The 18,158-nt window shown below is 53.9% G+C and overlaps 1 protein-coding gene across 1 annotated transcript; it reads left to right on the top strand.

Moving 5' to 3' along the window:
- Positions 1–2,386: 2,386 nt before the first annotated feature.
- MFNG (MFNG O-fucosylpeptide 3-beta-N-acetylglucosaminyltransferase) lies at positions 2,387–17,845 on the top strand. Its single transcript, XM_030545789.1, has 8 exons — positions 2,387–3,410; positions 10,994–11,042; positions 12,130–12,232; positions 12,539–12,692; positions 14,356–14,441; positions 15,123–15,288; positions 15,921–16,006; positions 16,416–17,845. The coding sequence occupies exons 1-8, from the start codon at positions 2,961–2,963 to the stop codon at positions 16,474–16,476; spliced, it is 1,155 nt and encodes a 384-aa protein (XP_030401649.1). The 5' UTR covers positions 2,387–2,960; the 3' UTR covers positions 16,477–17,845.
- The last annotated feature ends 313 nt before the right edge of the window (positions 17,846–18,158 follow it).

Genomic DNA, 18,158 nt, shown 5'->3' with positions numbered 1-18,158 from the left:
AGCACCACAGGACCCAGCCCTCTGAGAGATTTAGAGGTCAAAACCGACACCTTCCACTGCATCCAGGTGCTAACAGGCAGCCAGTGCAGCTCCTGGAGCATTGGCGCCATGGCGCTGTCTCTGAGCCACACCGTTTCCCCTAGGAATTGAAATTAGAGGAGGTGTTCAAATTTACAGGGGTGTGGGGTGGAAAATGACTAATTTGGCAACACTGCCTATAGCTAGTTGACCACTGGGGAGGAAGATAGGGGAATGTAGGGGGCACGGGATGTAGGGAAATTCCTGACAGTGATTCAGGATCTTCTGCCCCTGCTGAGGCTCCTGAGGTGTCAACAGGCAAGGCACCATGGAGCGTGCACTGCAGTAATCCCCAGGCTGGCTAATTAGAAGGGTGCACCTCTGAATGCCGTGGCTGTGCCCCCACCAATCTGTGACAGAATGTGCTGCTGTTCAAAGGGTTCTACAAATACAGCCATTGGGGAGCCTTCTACGGGAGCTCGGGAGACACTAGAGCTTTGGAGATGTTCTTGTTAGGTGCAGAACATAAACTGTCATCGGGGCCACTTCTGTCACCTGGACATGTGGCAGCAGATGTGGATGAGAAAGGACCCCGTAGATGTAGGCATTATCCCCATTTTAAAGACAGGGAAACAGAGGCAAGGATGACTTCTATAAGGTCACATGGCAAGTCTGGCAGAGCTCGGAATAGCACGCTGGAGATCCTGAACCCCCCCCCAACACTGCCCTAACCACTAGACAGCACTGCCCCCTCTCTCCCAGGCTTCTTCAAGGAGTCATTCCATTCCCTCCTGGTTTGTTTCAGAGGTCACATTGGCCTACGCTGATCCATTCCACAAGCCCAGCTCCAGCTGGTTCCAGATGTGATGGAGGGGGAAGAGAGGAATCCAAGGTAAACATTAGCCCAGTAATGTTCCCTGGCTTCAGTTCCATTCTGCACTGTATCACTCTTCCCTGGGGGGTGCCCAAATTCCCTGCCCCGGGAGGTAACGCTGCCTGATGTAGAGGAATGAGTCATGGGTTAAGGAATGGGTGGCATGTCATTAGCAGTCTTGGGCACCAATTACCAGCCGTAAAAGCCGTGTACAGTCCTAATGTAAAGAGTCATTTAGAAAAACTGTTCTACCTGCCCTCAGGGGAGGGGATCTGCTGGAGCGTGCATCTGAGTGTGTGTGCAGTCAAGGGTTGGGGGTGGATTTCCAAGTCCTCCACTAACTATAGCCTTCCCTAGGGGCAGTTTGCAAAACTTCCCTGCCATTGCTCTCGCTGACTCAGCGCCACGGGAGTTAACATTAGCAGCTGTAATGTACATGGCTAACCACTGGCCTAAGCACTGTGTGGAGGCGATCTGCTCTGAGCAGGGTTAGATGGCATGGTGAGCAACATAGCTAAGCTAAGAGCTAGATGCCCAGCTGCAGCTGAGATATGTGAAATGGGAGAGCTCAAATGGCTGTAAAGGTTGGGGCTGCTCTAAGTTATGCCCAACTATCCATGGGCCCAAGGGGAAGGTCCAACAGCTGGGATCGCTGGAGTGTAGGGATGCCTTATCCATCCCCCTTGCAACAGGGCAAGGAGAGGCAGTGAGCCAGTTAAGCTGGCATTCTAGCTGCTTTGTGTCACTTTGCATAGGGCCCTACAGAACCTGAGACTGGACCTGGAGCTGCCCTGGCAGCTGGGAAGAGGGGTTGGAAAGCCCCTTGAGGGGGTGGGGGAATCCTCTCTGCATTGGTGCTGAGCCTGGCACAGAGACTGACTGGGGAGGCAGTATACCCTCTGATTCTCCAGTGGCTGTCCCAGCTTGCACACCGTCTGCAACGGCTCCTCTGGGTCATTCTAAGAGCCAGTCTAAGTTCCAAGGGCATTAGAACTCCTGGCCATGCCGCCTCCCCTTCTCAGCCATCCCCCAGCCCTGCCAGCACATCACCTTTTGCAGGGGTGTTATGCTGGCTCTGTGCCTGCTGGGGCCCCCAATGCCACTGTGAAGCGGCCGCAGTGTGGGGTGAATTCTCCCCTGTCCCCCCGACAGCCTGGCTCAGTTTTGAGAGGCTTCCTGAGAGTTGGGGGCAGGGGCAGAAGCATGTTCCCCTCAGGTTGATGACATGAGAGTCGGGTCCCTGGAGACTTCCTCCTTCAGGCCCCATCCTATGAAGCCTTTTGTGCACACTCTGGGGAATGTGAGCCCTCAGCTAGCATGAGCATGAGCTCTTTCCTCTGGCCTGACACAAGGAGCAGCCCACAGGGCAGCAGCTGTGAGCAGAGGCGACAGATAGCCAGGATTCCCCGCAGGCTGAAGGGCCCCGCCTACCCTGTGCCCAAGGAAGGGGTGGGCGGAGCCTGGTGCCTGTAGCTAGAGGGAGTCAGTGAGAGCTGAACAGACAGAGCAGGTGGAAGGCAGCTCGCTTGCTTGTTCCCTGGACCTGGCTATCCCTAGCCTCCTGCCTGCATCAGCCTCTAGCCTGGGACCTGTCCTGATGCATCCTTTGATGCTGAGTCAGCCTCTTTACCTCCATCAAACTGGAAACCAGAGTCACTCACCTGGATATTCCCCCATCACACTTCCTGGAAACCTGGGACCCTCAACCCCTTGCATGGAATGGACTGTCCTCCTGGACCCTTGACCTTCCACCCTGACCAGGCCCCTGCCTAGGACCCTCAGCCTCTCAGCGAAGAGCCTGGGGTCTGGGTTAGTTCAGCTCTGGCTGTGTAATTTGCTGGCCTTCAGGTGTCTGCCTGTCACCTGTCCTACTAGCTGGAAAATAGGTCTTTCTCGTCCCTGTGTCTCTTTCCTGGAGGCTGCCCCCATTCCCAGGGGCAATTGTCCCTTTCAGCCTTGGTGTTTGGCTCTCTAAGAATTTCACTGCCACTTTCTGCTCTCCTCCCATCAGTTTCCATGGCCATGTCCTAGTTGGGCCTCAGCTTGTCTGTTCTCCCCTTTGGGAGGCATGAGGCCAGCATGGGGCTCACAGACCCTAGGGTGTGGAGGAAGAAGCTCCCTCTGCCTGTTGGGCTTCTTGCCGTGGCGTTGGAAGTTGACAGTGATGCGTCGGCATCTCCTCCACTGTCTCTCTGGAGTTGCTTTGCTCCTTGTCACCATGGCTTTCCTCTCCATGAGGCATCGTGGCACTCAAGAGGTGGGCCGCTACCAAAGGGTTGGTGATGGGACATCAGATATCCTGGAGCACCAAGCTAAAATGTTCCCAGCGGATGTGCTGGGAGATAGCAGCAAGAGACAGGAGCTGAAAGAGCCACCAGGCCCGTCCAAGGTGGTCTCTAGTGTGTGGAGAGGCCTGGAGCTTGGAGAGGTTTTCATAGCTGTGAAGACAACCAAGAGGTTCCACCAGACCAGGCTAGAGCTGCTGCTGGACACGTGGATATCCAAGGCAAAAGAGCAGGTGTGTATAGAGGTGGGAATGGAGGGGTTCATTATAGTAACAGGTCTCCTTGGTGGGCGTGTAGGGGACAGGAGGAATCTAATGCCTGTGGGGAGAAATAAGGACCCAGAGACTCATTATACTGAAGAAAGATCATGCTGCAGGGGAGTAAGATCAACTCTCCCATTCAGTGCATCTCCACTGTGCAGTCTATTCCACTGTGCAGAGAAACAGGGACACCTCACCCTGGTTGGACAGAGGGCTTTATTAACTGGGACTGAACCAGCTTCAGGCTCAGGGGAAAGCCCTGTAGAGAAAGACAGGGGTTTATCGTGGCTGGTTGCACAGGATTGGGCAGAGGAGTGAAATTTGACAGGGACCGTCAGCCTCACCTAAGCGTAGTCTCAGTGGGGCAGTTCACCCTCCTTTAAATCCAGCTACACTAGGGATGCAATGCTGCACATAGGTGACAGCTGCTGGGGTTAAAATATGTGTGAGGCATGGCAGGGCTGAGTGCTCTGCTCTTTCACCCTCAGAGGCCTGATTCAAACTGCTGATCTTTGCTCACAAGGGAATGAGTTTGTGTGGTTTCAGACTAGCTGCCTCCTCCTGTCTCACACCGTTTGTACACCTCACAAAACCACGTCTGGTTTAGGCAGTGTCTGCCCAGGAAGGACTGCCTGGAGTGGCCACGGGTGCTTGAGAACAAGATGCAGTGCCCTGGCTGAGGGGTGGGGAGAACCCAGGGTTAGCCCTGCAAAGGGCACAGAGGTGCCATGTAGCCGAGTTTGAGTGTGTGGGGCCCAGGGCTGGAATAGCAGGAGGGGTGCAGTGGAGCTGCATGTGTGTGCATGCAGAGTGCCTGCACGCCCCATGTCTGTCTCAGTGCAGTCAGTCTCTCGCTTGCTGGAGCACCAAATCCATTCACATGCGCTCTGGTGACGATTTCTCGGCCTCCCTCTGTACGTGTGGCCCTTGTTTCTGTGTGCTGGCGCTGGTGCCTGGACAGCTCTTCCCCCTTCACCCAGCAGAGTCTTGAGAGTTTCACATCCTGGTGAGAGAGCTGGTTTGGGGCGCATTAGCTCAGTGCACACTGGTTATCCAGAACGGACTTAATAACGGCTGTGGGGAAACACTGTTTGCTATCTGGGTCTCCCTCCGTAATGGGGAAAGTCTGGTGAAACTCATTGTAGACTCCAGGCATTTGGGCTATGTTTAAACAGGTCAGTTGGTAGAGGCCATGGTACCAACTCCATTGCTAAATCAGTGCCTAGTGGCTGCCCCATTGCTAATCTCACAGTCATGGAAGGGGTGCTGGGAGGGCTCTCTGACTGCTGCTTCCCTGCTTTGGGGTCCCCTTTTCCCCTGTGGTGCTGCAAGTGCAGGCGCCTGTCCTGCAAGTGGCTTCGCACAGAACCCCACAGGCTCACTGGTCTGCCCATGCGCAGCCAGTTGCAGAATCGGGGCCTAAATGAGGAGGCTAGGTTGTGGGAGTACAGAGGAAAAGAGCACCTGAGACAGAATAGGGCATTCTGGGTAAGGGCGGTTTTCCCTTCCACACACTGAGCTGTAACTGTCTGGTGCTTTCCACTACCTAGTCAGCTGCGGTTTGTCAGAGGAAGCCATGTCCTATTTTGAACCCACTTCCTCTGTGTGTGTTAGCATCTGAAATATCATACTTCCCCTTCTAGACGTGCTTCTCCAAGCCCTGAGTGCTCTATCTCCTACCCTGTAATGGCTCTTAGAGGATACCATACTTCTTGGCATATCGTGCTATGATGTGGGCTGAGCTCTGGCACATGGGCGCCATGATTATAGCCGGCCTTGGTGTTTCTGACTGGGCTTGCAAAACAATTTTTCCTACCCCAAACATAACTGACGCATGTCCATTCTGGCCATGCCAAGAATTAAGGGGAAGGAGGAGTGAGAAGATTCTCTGGAGCACCCCAACTTACCTGAACCTTTCTGTGTGTGTGTGTGTTTGAGAAATCTATAAAACTTGCAGATGCCACCAAGCTGGGAGGGGCTGCAAGGACTTTGGAGGGCAGGATTCGAATTCAAAAGGACCTGGACAAATTGAAGAATTGGTCTGAATTCAACAAGAGGAAATTCAATAAAGACAAGTATAAAGCACCTCACTTAGGAAGAAAAAGTCAAATGCACAACTACAAAATGGGTAATAACTTGCTAGGTGGTAGTACTGCAGAAAAGGATCTGAGGGTTACACTGTATCACAACTGAATATAAGTCAATAATATGATGCGGTTGCAAAAAAGGCTAATATTCTGGGGTGTATTAGCAGAGGTGCTGTATGTCAGACTTACGAGGTAATTGTCCTTTTGTAGTTGGCACTGGTGAGGACTCTGGCTGTCACACTTTAGGAAAGATGTGGACAAACTGAAGAGAGTCCAGAGAAAAGCAACAAAAATGTTAAAAGGTTTTGAAAACCTGACCTATGAGGAAAGGTTAAAAAAACTTTAGAGAAAAGAAAACTGAGAGGGACCTGATAAGTCTTCCAATATATTAAGGGTTGTTATAAAGCGGATGGTGATCAATTGTTCTCCAGGTCCACTGAAGGTAGGACAAGAATTAACGGGTTTAATCTGCAGCAAGGGAGATTTAGGTTAGATGTTAGGAAAAACCTGCTGACTATAAGGGTAGTTAAGCTCTGGAACAGGCTTCCAAGGGAGGTTGTGGAATCCCCATCACTGGAAGTTGTTAAGAACAGATTGGACAAACACCTGTTAGGGATGCTTTAGGTTTACTTAGTCCTGCCTCAGCACAGGGGGCTGGACTCGATGACCTCTCGAGGTCCCTTCCAGCCCTATATTTCTGTGACTCTGTGATTCTATGAAATATGTGCCCAACCGCCTGGGTCCTGCTGCAGAAGGGGAGTGCCACTGCTGGTGCTGAGGTCTGGTACAGTTGCCAACATGTAGGAAAGCTTCGCGAGTAGAGTTGGCTGGAAAAAAGGGGGGCAGGATGAAGGGGAGGAATTTTCAAAAGATGTTTTCAATTTTTTTTTTGATTTTTTGTACTGAAGACCTTTAGTTTTTCCTCTCTTTCCCCCCTCTTTGCCCCCCCACCCCCTTTTACCATGCCAGTGAAAAAGGTGGTGGTGGAAGGGAGAGGGGAGCGAAAGGAAAAACTGTAACAGAAAAACTTTCAGTTTTCATTGGAAACTAAACAGAAATGTTGCAAAACCAAACATACTTTGCTTTTGAAATTTTCTACCCCCAGGAAAGTTTTGCACAACAATAGCAGCCTGTCCGATTTGCAAGGGCCAGGTGTCCCACTGAACCAAGGCCCATCCTATGAAGGCTTTTGTGTGCACTCTGGGGAATTGGAGCCCCCAGCTAGCACTCTGCAGCCTTCATTCATCCCCGTGACACCCACGCTGATGAGGGAGGCAAGTATCCTTAGCCTGGTGGGTGGGGAAACGAAGGCAGAAAGGGCAGGGACATGGCTACCAGCACAGAGGGAGTTGGTATCAGAACTAGGACTAACCTGCAGGGATCACTTGCTCTCAGTCTTGCAGTTACTCCACTAAACCAAGCTGCTGCTCATGCTAACTGAGCTTCCCCTTCTTGTGGCCTGGGGACATGCGGGCTGCTAAGCCGCAGAGCCTCCCCCTGTACAGGCGGGCGCTTGCAGCAGCTGTCTGTGTTATCAGTGCCACATTAGATGGTACTGGCGTTGAGCTGAGAATCTGCTTGGTGTCCTCCCAAATGGCCCAGCCTTGTTCCATGGGGCCCCAAAGGCCAGATCTGGGTGGGTGGCTTTGCAGGAGTCGGGATAACCTGTGATCCTTATTATTAGTATCTGCAGAGCCTAGAGACCCCAGCCAAGATCAGGCCTCATTGCGCTAGGTGCTGCACACACACATTTCCTGTCCCAAAGAGCTGATGGCCTAAACAGACAACTCAGACAAAGGATGGGAGGGGAAACTGAGGCACAGAGCAGGGAAGTGATTTCCCGAAGCTTATCCAGGAGGTCAGTGGCAGAGCTGGGAATAGCAGAGCACAGCCCAAGTATCCTGAGTCCCAGCCCAGTGCCCCTGTGCACTGGACTTTGCTGCCTGTCTTGAGGGCTAATATGTGACAAGCTTTCACCCTGGTGATGGGTTTGTGTTTTCAGGGCTGGCTCTGTCAGGAGAAGGGCTAAATTTAATCTCGTAAGGGTGGACACTGATGCTGGCCCTGACATTTCCAGTTCCCCTGGATCCCGGGCTGTTCCCTCACTCCTGTCTGTCAGGTTATTCACCTGCTGCATGGTGTCTAAACCCTGGAGTGTGAACTCTCTTGGGTGGGACTCTCCTTGTGTCTGTCTGCACAGTGCCCAGCATGATGGAGCCCAAGTGGGAGTCCTGACACACTACTGCAATGCTGTTAATGAACACACTGGCAGCATGGGCTGTGCAGGCCCAAAGCCTGGTCCTTATTCTCCAGCTGTGGGCATATATGCTCCAAGGGGAGCTTGTCAGACGAGGCTGTCTGGCAGCAAGGGCTCCAGCCTTTCCCTTTGCACTTGGGTTCCAGTTGGAGTTTCCCCACGCCCATCTGCTTCTCCTCAGAACTGAAGGATAGACTCGCATCCAGGCCCCTCTGCCTTCCTAAGCCCACTCCACTGCAGCAAGAGTGGCAAAGGCCACTGCAAGCTCCATGCATTAGACAGGGGCTCTGAGAGCAGGGGGCTGCCTTGCATGGTTGAACTCCAGCTCTGTTGCGCCTGACCTTGATGTCTGCCAAAGCAGGCCCCAAGCCCCTTGGGCAAGCTATAGGTGCTGGGATACCATGGCGACAGGGGGGTTGTGCGAACCCCAGACAGACACAGCAGTTGGCCAGAGAACCCAAAGGGAACCTTAGCCCTCCCTCTGGCTGAGCTGGTAAAAGTGGTACCAAGTTGGCCCTGTCTGGAAGTGGCAGGATGTTCCCTGCAGGGGCAGAGGTAAGGGAGATGTGGTTTGAGGCTCCAGCACAGGGCCACCCAGAGGATTCTGGGGGCCTGGGGTCTTTGGCAGTGGGGGGCCCTGCTTCGGCAGTAATTCGGTGACAGGGGGTCCTTCTGCCCCAGAGTGGAAGGACTCCCCGCCGGCAAAGACCGGGAGCGGAAGAAGCTCCGAGGCTCCCGGAGTGAGTGAAGGACCCCGCTCCAGGGGCCCTGAAAAACTCTCATGGGGGCCCCTGCGGGGCCCGGGGTCTGGGGCAAATTTCCCCACTTGCTCCCCCTTCTAGGCGGCCCTGATCCAGCAAACTCCCCCCCAGACACCTTCAATGTGGATAACGGAGGCTGGCGTCTCCTGGAGAGATGGACTTCCAGGCTGGAGCAAATGCCCTCTGCCAGGTTTCTAATGGAGGCCCTCTCAGCTCTCTCCTGCCCCAGCCCTCCGCTAAGGGAGACGGGGCAGGCCATCTCTCCAGCAACTCCACCAGGCGTGGGGGTCGGGGAGGGAGCTGTCAGATGGCAGACTGGCTCTGCTGCTGCAGTCACCTTTCAGACACAAGTGGAGGGCAAGGGGTTGGGAGGCAGGACAGGGTCCCTGCTAACTAGAGACCTGCACGAATGGGCGTGAGGAGGGTGGGTTGCATAGTGCGGGAAGAACTCTGGCACCTCTGGAGTGGCTTCTCCAGATCCTGTTGGAAAGGCACAGCAGAGCTGGGGTGGGATGGAGAGTGATCTCGCCCATACCCTCACCCCACAGATGTGTGGCCCCCATCAGGCCCGGCTTTAGGAAGTTCGGGGCCCAATTCGAACAGTTTCGATGGGGCCCCAGCAGGGATGACTTAAAAAAAAACGTAAAAAAACACGTGGGGCTTGTACTCACCGGGCGGTGCTCCAAGTCTTTGGCGGCACTTCAGCGGCGGGTCCTTCACTCACTCCAGGTCTTCAGCGGCACTGAAGGACCCACCGCTGAAGTGCCGCCGAAGACCCGGAGCACCGCCAGGTGAGTAAAAATTAAAAAGGCGACTCTAGCCAGGGAAGGGATTCTCACTGGGCGCGGGGCCTGATTCGGGGGAATTGGTGGAATAGGCCTAAAGTTGGTCCTGGCCCCCATCTACCTCTGCCTCGCCAAACAGTGCTCCCTCACCTGTGCTGAACTGGAGGAAGCTTTCTTCATTGCCCTTGGGGGGGATCCCCCTCCCCTGCACCGGCGTCTCTCCCCTCCGGCAGTCTTGGCACCACCCACCGCGCCCTCTTGCTTCGGAGCTTGTCACTCTGGTGGATCGGCTGGTGCCAGCTGCCCATCAGCACAACCTCTTCACATCCCTTTGCGCAGGCTTGCCTGTTCCAATATTCATAGCCTGGCTTCCCCCTTTTGGTGTTCTGGCCCCTTCGCCCTCTTGCGCCTTGCCCAATAGCTGGGATGTGGCACCTGGGCTGATAGCTAGGGTGTGTGGTGTGGGCTTCCTTGTCCCAATGCCAGAGCCATTTGCTCTGGTGCCTGTCTGAATGCCCCTGTACTCTCCCCCTCCTCCCGTCAGCCCCCAGCCTGGGCACTGTGTTTAACCAGCCTGAGGGCAGCTGGTGGGGAGATTGTTTAATGCTTGTGTCTCTTTCTTTCAGCCCCTTTAGTTCCTTGAAAGCACATTTTCTGCATGAAGGGAGCTTTTCTCAGCTGGCCGTGATCCCCCGTGCTCCTGGGGCGGGGAGATGTGTCATAGAATGGCGGCTAGGGGCTGGGGGGTGGATGGACCCGAGGGGGTGGGGGCTGAGAAGCAGCAGGGGGCTATAACTGCTATACACACAAAAAGAAATTCCCCTCTTAACCCATGTTTCCTTTGACCACAAAGCTGCTACTTTCGGTTGCCGCATCGTTCAGACCTCAAAGCTGGGCCTCCCCTTCCCCAGCTTGCTGCCCGAGTTCTCCGTTCACCAGGTGGCAGGGCCATTGGGGGGAGGGGAGAGTTTGCTCAAGACCAGGTCCCCAGACTCTGCAGGTAACAAGGGTGCATATTGTAATGAAGGCCTCAGAACAGGCTTCTCTTCTGCACTGGCCAGCTACTGGGGGTCTTCCTGAAGAAAACAAGACTCCAGGGGCCAGGTCCTCGGCTGGTGTCAATCAGAATAGCCCCACTGACTTCAGTGGAACTGCCGGGACTCTGACCCCAGGACTCGTGGGTTCCCTGGTTGTCAGGGAACCTTCCCAGTGTGAACACAGGACGGGGTCCCAGCTGGGGGGGGAGCTGACCTCCAGATTTCCCAGCTCCCCTTGCCTCTTGCAGAGGAGGGCCCAGGATTTGAGCCCCTACCCTTCAGTCCCCTGAACCAAGAGGAAATCTCTCTCTGGCCTGCAGCTGGTGTTGGCTGGAGGAGGAAGGAGCCGTAGGATCCGTGCCTGCCTTTTGCAAGCAGGGCACAGGGCTGTGAGAGGATTATTTATCCACCCACCACCCCTGCAAGAGAAGGAGGAGAGGTGGTTGAGCAGTGAGCTGGGGCAGTATCTCCCACCTCCCTTGGCCTAGCAGGAGGCAGCCGCAGGATGTCAAAGGCACAGGCCGGAATGGGGAGGCGGGAGGCTTCGTGACAGCTTGGGAGGCCAGAAATGGAGCCAGCACCGGGCCTCGGAGTAACCTCGTCCTCTCCTCTCTCTCCTGTTTTCTCAGACCTACGTCTTTACTGACGAAGAAGACGAAGCCCTGCAGAAGAGAATGGGTAACCCAGCTTTTCCTATCACGCAGCTCCACTGCCCCAACTCCAGTGAGCTTTGGATCAGGCCCTGAGTGAGGGCTGGTTCTCCTCCTCCCACGCACAACAGGGTGCCCTGCTGGATCTGTGTGATAGGATGAACCCCGCAGAGCCCCCAGCGGGAGTGACACTGATTCACTCTGGGGATGAGGCTCAGCTAAGCTTAGTTTCCTTCTGAAAAATTGGGAGGTTGGGCTTGCCTTTTGAAAGGAGGGAGGCAGGAACCTGGCACAGCACTTGCCAGGAGAAGCTGCGGGCATTCCAGCTGTCCTGAAGAACAACTGGGTGGTAACACAGGGGTCGGGCACTGCTATCTTCCATCCCAGACATCGGTGGGTAGGAGGGTCCTATTGTTAAGGCCATTGGGCTGGGACTTGGAAGAGCTCAGTTCAGTTCCTGCCTCTGCAACAGGCTTCCTGTGGTCAAGCCACTTCCCCTTTGGCTGCTCCAGTTCCCCATCTGCAGGATGGGGAGGATGGTACTTCCTTGTATCACAGTGCTGTTGTCAGAGAGTCTACAGCCAGAAGGGAATGCCACATCTCTAGCCTGACTTCCTGAGAAGGTCATTATTGCTTGTTAGGCACCCACATGCCACAGTGCTAGAAGCGCCTCGACAGATCACTTGCGTGGTGCAGACTAAGCGCCACCCATCAGTGAGGAGTGAGCTCGTTCCTGCTGGTGTCTTGCTTGTGGGGGGAGAAATCCGGGATCGAAAACCCACAAAGACAAGTGTTTCCCCTTTCAGCCCAGCAGAAGGGACGGGGTCCCCTCCAGGGCAAGGCTGGTGTTCCATTAGGGGAGCAGCGTATGGGTTGTGAAGCAAAGTGCTGCATGAATAGGAAGATAGGACCCAGAGAGAAGGGTTGGGTGGGAACAGGCCGGAGAGATGTGAGGACCCCATTGGCGAGCAGGGTGTGAATGTAAGAGGGCCAAGACTGAATTAACACAGTGATTAATTGCTGCTCTCTGGCTGGAGGGTTCTCCTGTTCCAGGCCAGGCAGGTGGGGTGGGGTGAGAGTGCAGTGACCAGGAGCTTTGTCTCTTTTTCCCGCAGGTGACCATGTGATATTCACAAACTGCTCCACAGAGCATAGCCACCCAGCCCTCTCCTGCAAGATGGCAGCCGAGTTCGATGCATTCTTGGCCAGTGGCCTGAGGTGAGCACACAGGGGTGGCCTTCACACCTGTGTGCAGGAGCGTGGGAGGGAACTTCCCACTGCAGGCTAGTAGGGATGGGAAGCTGTCACTGCCAACCGGTGGCTGCTTGTGTGACTCAGAGGGGGCTGTGAGTGGAGTTCCAGTGGGAAAGGATGAAGAAAGATCTAGTTTGCAGAGGTGCTAATTAAAGGCCATCAGTGTGTAGCTGCACACGACCTCTATCAATAAGGCCCGTGACATGAAGCTGAGTCAGCAGCAGCATCCTGACCTAATCTCCTCTTGTCTGTCTCCCTATCTGTTGTCAGCTGGTTTTGCCACTTGGATGATGATAACTACCTAAACCCACAGGCCCTCTTGAAGCTCTTGTCTTCCTACTCTCCAGCCCAGGACGTTTACATTGGGAAGCCCAGCCTGAACCGGCCCATCCACACCTCCGAAACAATGCTCAACAATCAGACGGTAAATCCTGCCCCACAGCCACAGGGCCAAGCAGCTGATTGGCTCATTGGGGATCCTGAAGGGAGCTGATGGTTCTTGAATACGTCTTGTCAAAGCCCCAAAAGAGGAGGGTTCCAGGCCTGGCCTCCACTGGCCCCAATCTGGTCATGCGGCCTGTGACCAGAGTCCCAGGGAGGCCATGCTGAGATTGCTCAATTAGGGCAAACTATAAAGAATGGAGCAGACAATCCCCCAAACTAGTGGTTATTCCAATACTTAGCTCACAACAAAACAGCTTCTATAATATCTTATTGGTTACCCAGAAGCCAAGAACACAGTTCCCTTAAAGAAACCCACACTTTGGGCTCCCACCCAGACAGCTAAGTCAAATATGTTGAGGATTATTGAAAATATTGCTCATCATATGAAAAAATTCTACCAATCCCAAAGGATTGGACACAGTGCCCACCAAGTTAATGAATATTTTAGATTTTACCCAAATACACGCTTACAGCCAATTCTTATTAACTAAACTAAAATATATCAAAAAAAAGAAAAGAGAGAGTGCTGGTTAAAAGATCATTATACATACAGATATGAACAGAGTCCTTAGGTCAGGTTCATAGTAGAAATGGTCAGCTCTAGAATGGCAGAATTCTTTCAGAATTAGTCCATAGGCTCAATCCAATATCAGGGTGACCCGGAATGGAACTGGAGATCTCAATCTTTTGGCTTAAACTTCCCCTGATGCAGCATAAGCAGATGTGAGATAAAAAGCATCAGATCCCAAGAGCTCTTTATGCAGTTTCTGGGCAGTCTCTTGGCTGCATGCAGTTCTTGGGTGAACAATAGTGTCTTTGAAGTAACCTCCTATTTCCTAACATCTTTGGTAATTAGCTACATGGATTAACATAAGGCAATTGCCCATCTCTTACCATTTGCAGGTGGTTTGCTATATTCTCCGAAAAGAAATCAAGACAGTGATATCACTCCAGTCACAGCTCCTTTAACTGTTAATATCTCCTTTTGATCTCTGAATTAACAGAATACACTGATAAGAAGGAAACATTTGGTTACATTGTTCACTTCTAGCAATATCTATGTAAACACACAAAACCAGAAACGTTATCTACTAATATGGTTAAATCTGGGTCAATTAGCCTGGAAGTTGTTTAACCCTTTCCGGTCCCGTGTCACCCAACCACAACAGCATGTGCGGGCTCAGTCTGAGTAATGCACAGCCTGGAGAGAGAGAGAGAGGCAGTCACACTCATGCTGCTCCTCAGTGGGAACCCCACCTGCTAAGAGATTCATCCCATACTGCTCTACCAATAGGACGCCTTTGCTTCAGTGGGACCACCCCTTCTCTGAGTGAGGGGAGAACTCCATCTCTATGTTCAGCTAATCGACCCTCATCTCTGGACTCCTCATCTCTCTTCCTACTGGGCTGAAGGAAGAATTCTGGTCCTATGGTGGTAGCACAGTTGTCCAGCATTTTTGACCAGCTGATGCTGTGAAACCAGGCTCCCCTCTGTGCCACCCTATGTTGTGGTGCAGAAGGTGGATTACAGCTGGGTCTGTGTGTGTATCAAATGGCCAGTGCTTCAGTTTTGAGACCTGCAGGTACAGGAACTGTGACGCCCATTGGTCAGCCCCTTCCCTTTCTCTGCTCTTCTCTCCCCAGAGGTCCGTGCGCTTCTGGTTCGCTACTGGAGGGGCGGGATTCTGCATCAGCCGCAGGCTGGCCATCAAGATGGCACCTTGGGCCAGGTAAGCCGTGAAGCCAGTAGATATGTGAGCATCAGAAACCCAGGGGAATGTCATGGAAGATCATGCATGAGTTGGGTGTGTGTGTGGGGTGTGTGAGTGTATGTGAGCACACGGAGTGTGCGAGAGAGGGCACAGTGCAGGCCTACCTAGCTGTAAGTGTGCAAGAGCAGGTAGGTTAGGGCATGTATTTGTGTTGTGGTGGCACCTAGAGGCCCCACCTGTGCTGGTTACTGCATGCATGTTGAGCTGAGTTGGCACGTAAGTGGGTATCTGTTTATAAGTTCTTGCAGTGCAAACAGACAGAACTGGGCAGCCACCTGCCTTCTTCACAGCCAGGGTCAGGGGCAGCTCCAGGCACCAGCACGCCAAGCGCGTGCTTGGGACGGCAAGCCGCTGGGGGCACTCTGCCGGTCACTGCAAGGGCGGCAGGCAGGCTGCCTTCGGCGGCATGCCTGCGGAGGGTCCGCTGGTCCTGTGGCTTCGGCGGACCTCCCGCAGGCAAGCTGCCGAAGGCAGCCTGCCTGCCGTGCTTGGGGCGGCAAAATACCTAGAGCTGCCCCTGGCCAGGGTGAGGTGAATCTCTGAGGTCAGTGGCTCCTGATCTCTCATCCCTCTCCAAGATGGGGATCCCATTAGATGTCTGTATTTCCCCACTGATCAATGCAGCCCATTCTCTTCCAGCGGCAGTAACTTCCTGAGCACCTCGGAGCTCATCCGCCTCCCGGACGACTGCACTGTGGGCTACATTGTTGAGTGCAAACTGGGCGGGCGTCTGCTCCCCAACATGCTCTTCCACTCTCACCTGGAGAACCTGCAGCTGATCCCCAGGCCCCAGCTCCTGCAGCAGGTGAGGGGGGAAGGGGAGTGAGAAGAGAAAAGGAGAGGTTGGAGAAGAGATTTGGAGGGGGTGAGAGGAGAGGAGTAGAGCAGGCAGGCGATGACTCATGTCAGTCTGGCGGTAATTGTGACCCTGATTGAATCAACCGCACATTATTTCAATGAGGCTTTCCTGACAAATGCATCCCTAGATGCTTTCTGCAATGATGGGCAAAGGATGAAAAGGCAATTAACTAGCCAGTAAAACTGCTGCCAGTCAAAGAGCAGGGGGAGGGCCCTCCCCTCTGGAGCTGCAGCAGAGCCAGAGAAAGTGCCTGTTGCCCAGCCATGGGGCACATGTGATATAGCCCTGCATGTCATGGAGGAAGGGGGAGAGGCTTAGGTGAGATTGGGGCTGGAGATGTGGAGGAAATGGAGGTGAGGAGGGGGTGAAAGCCTGCAGCCTGGCCCTGTAAATCAGCCTGGACAGAGGCGAGAAGCAGTGGGGAGCTGGGTGTGGGACACAAAGCTTGTAGAGTGGCTCCCAGCTTCGGGGGGTGATGGGAGCATCTATAGCCCGGGCACATAAAAGCTGAGAGCCGCCAAAGCTGCCCCTTTGTTCCCTAACTTCCCCCTTTCCTTTCTCATGGTCTTTCCCTGCAGGTCACCCTCAGCTATGGTGTCTTCGAGAAGAAACTCAACACTGTTGAGCTGGCCGGCCCCTTCTCCCAGCACGAAGACCCCTCCAGGTGGGTCCCCAAGTCTCTGGCTTGTTTGGTCTGCTCCCAGAGTCTCCTATGAAAACAGGGATGGAATAGGGCATGGGCAGGGGCAGGTTGCTGCTCAGGAGTGAGGTGCGTTGGCAGAGCCGTGTAGCTGGAGCTGGAATCCTGCCTTCCCTGTTATTGTTTGTGGCATTCGCTTTGGCCCTGGTGGGAGCTGGATTGCCGCTGGTTGGGTCTGGATCCAGGGCTCACCTCTAACTGTCCTCACGTCCTTGTGAAGTTTAGGAGTCTGGAGGCGTACATGTAGAGCACTAGCTGCAGTGCAGAGCGAGAGCATCTGGTGTGGGATGGGGCACCAGGGAGATGTGCTCCTCCCACGCCTCTTCATTCGGCTGTGACAGCACACGCCTAACCTTCCTCCTCTCTCCTGCAGGTTCCAATCCCTTCACTGCCTTCTCTACCCGGACACTTCCTGGTGCCCGCAGCCCGTCTGAACTTCCACACCCAAAGGGTCCCATTCAGGCCAGTGACTCTCAGTTCATGTTGTGGGGAGGGGCACTCAGGGAGCGCTGGGTGCTCCCTCTCTCCTTCGCAGTGACCACCCTGGGGCCGCATGCTGCAGCTAGCGATAGCTTTGTGGGTCAGTGCTTGCTGAGCACGGCACAGGGTGAGAAGGTAGGATCCACAGCAAGGTGCTCAGGTGAAAATGTGGAATGTCACTGTTGGTGGGACACTTCAAATGCAACCCCGTTTCCCACAGGCTCTGGGACACTTGTAGGGGGTGAGGATAGGTGGGAGGGGAAGACGATGTGCCTCTGGTAATGTAGGCAGTGTAGTTGTAGTCCTGTCGGTCCCAGGATATTAGAGAGAAAAGGTGGGTGAGGTAACCTTATGCCTCTATGAACACAGCGAGACTTTGGCCGCAGCTGCTGACTGTGCAGGTATAATTGGAGACCTGGTGCCCCCTGCTGCCTGGATGGAGCATATCTCTGTATGCATCCTGAGCCACACTGACTGTGTGGGGCCGTGTGAATGGAGTGTACGGCTGGCCTTCACTTCAGTCTCTGCTGGGCAGAGCCTCTCCACCCTTTATGCCCCCAAACCCTTTCTCACTGACAGACAAGAGCCTTTTCTGTCCTCCCATTTGTTGAGCCTCTGCTGGCCAGGGCTCCACCTGCCCCAGCCCCCTTGTTAAGCCTCTGTTTAGATAGTTTGGCTACATGCTCAGGTCAGAAGCTCAAGTCTTTGATAATTTTTTTCAATAAAATGGCATTGTGATCACGACTTCATGCTAGATCAGTCCAAGAGAAGTGCTGCACCGGGACTGCTCGGGGAAGGGGACGGGGGCCAGGAGCCGGAGTGCTGGGATCTTCCAGGAGTCTTCCATGTGATGGGCGTGTGGAGGCGTGTGTGGGTTTGTGCATTATTCAAGTGGGGGATATCTCTCTGTCTCTCCCTGAGCACTCTCCCTTTTCTCTGCTCCACTGGGGATCAGGATAATCCAGCTTTCTAATGACCAGCCTGTCCTTTGAGATTAGACTCCAATCTCTACCTGGCAGGAGGGGATGTGAGAGGATAGACTTAAAGAAGGATTTGAAGTGGGAGAAAGGGAGAATGCGGTAGAAGAGGGAGGAGGAGATAGTGAAGGAGCACACAAGAGCAGATTGGAGATTGTGGATTTAGGAGCCATGCCAAAAAACCCCTAACTCACTATGGAGTGAAAACGGAAGGGTAAATAGCTTATTACCCCTGCTCTTCAGCCCTCCAGACACTAGGGGGCAGCTTCATCTGCACCTCACTCCTTGCTCAGTGCAGCAGAGAGGGGAAGAAAGAGTGAGAGGGAGAGGTGGCACTAGGGTGAGCAGACAGCAAGTGTGAAAAATTGGGACGGGGGTGGGGGGTAATAGGAGTCTATATAAGAAAAAGACCCAGAAATTGGGACTCTCCCTATAAAATTGGGACATCTGGTCACCTTAGGTGGGACATGCAAGGTTGCCGACTGTTCAGAAGGTTTCCAGATCCTGGGGGTGGGGAGGAATGTCTCTTGCTCTGGACTAGGCTTGGTGTGTTGCCCAAAGGTCCTTCCTAATTAGGGTGACCAGATGTCCCGATTTGATAGGGACAGTCCTGATTTTGGGGTCTTTTTCTTATATAGGCTCCTGTTACCCCCTACCCC

Source organism: Gopherus evgoodei, chromosome 1, assembly GCF_007399415.2.
Source record: "Gopherus evgoodei ecotype Sinaloan lineage chromosome 1, rGopEvg1_v1.p, whole genome shotgun sequence".
Lineage (NCBI taxonomy): Eukaryota > Metazoa > Chordata > Testudines > Testudinidae > Gopherus > Gopherus evgoodei.
The sequence above is the reverse complement of the archived record's forward strand: the minus strand, read 5'-3'. Positions and strand labels throughout refer to the sequence as shown.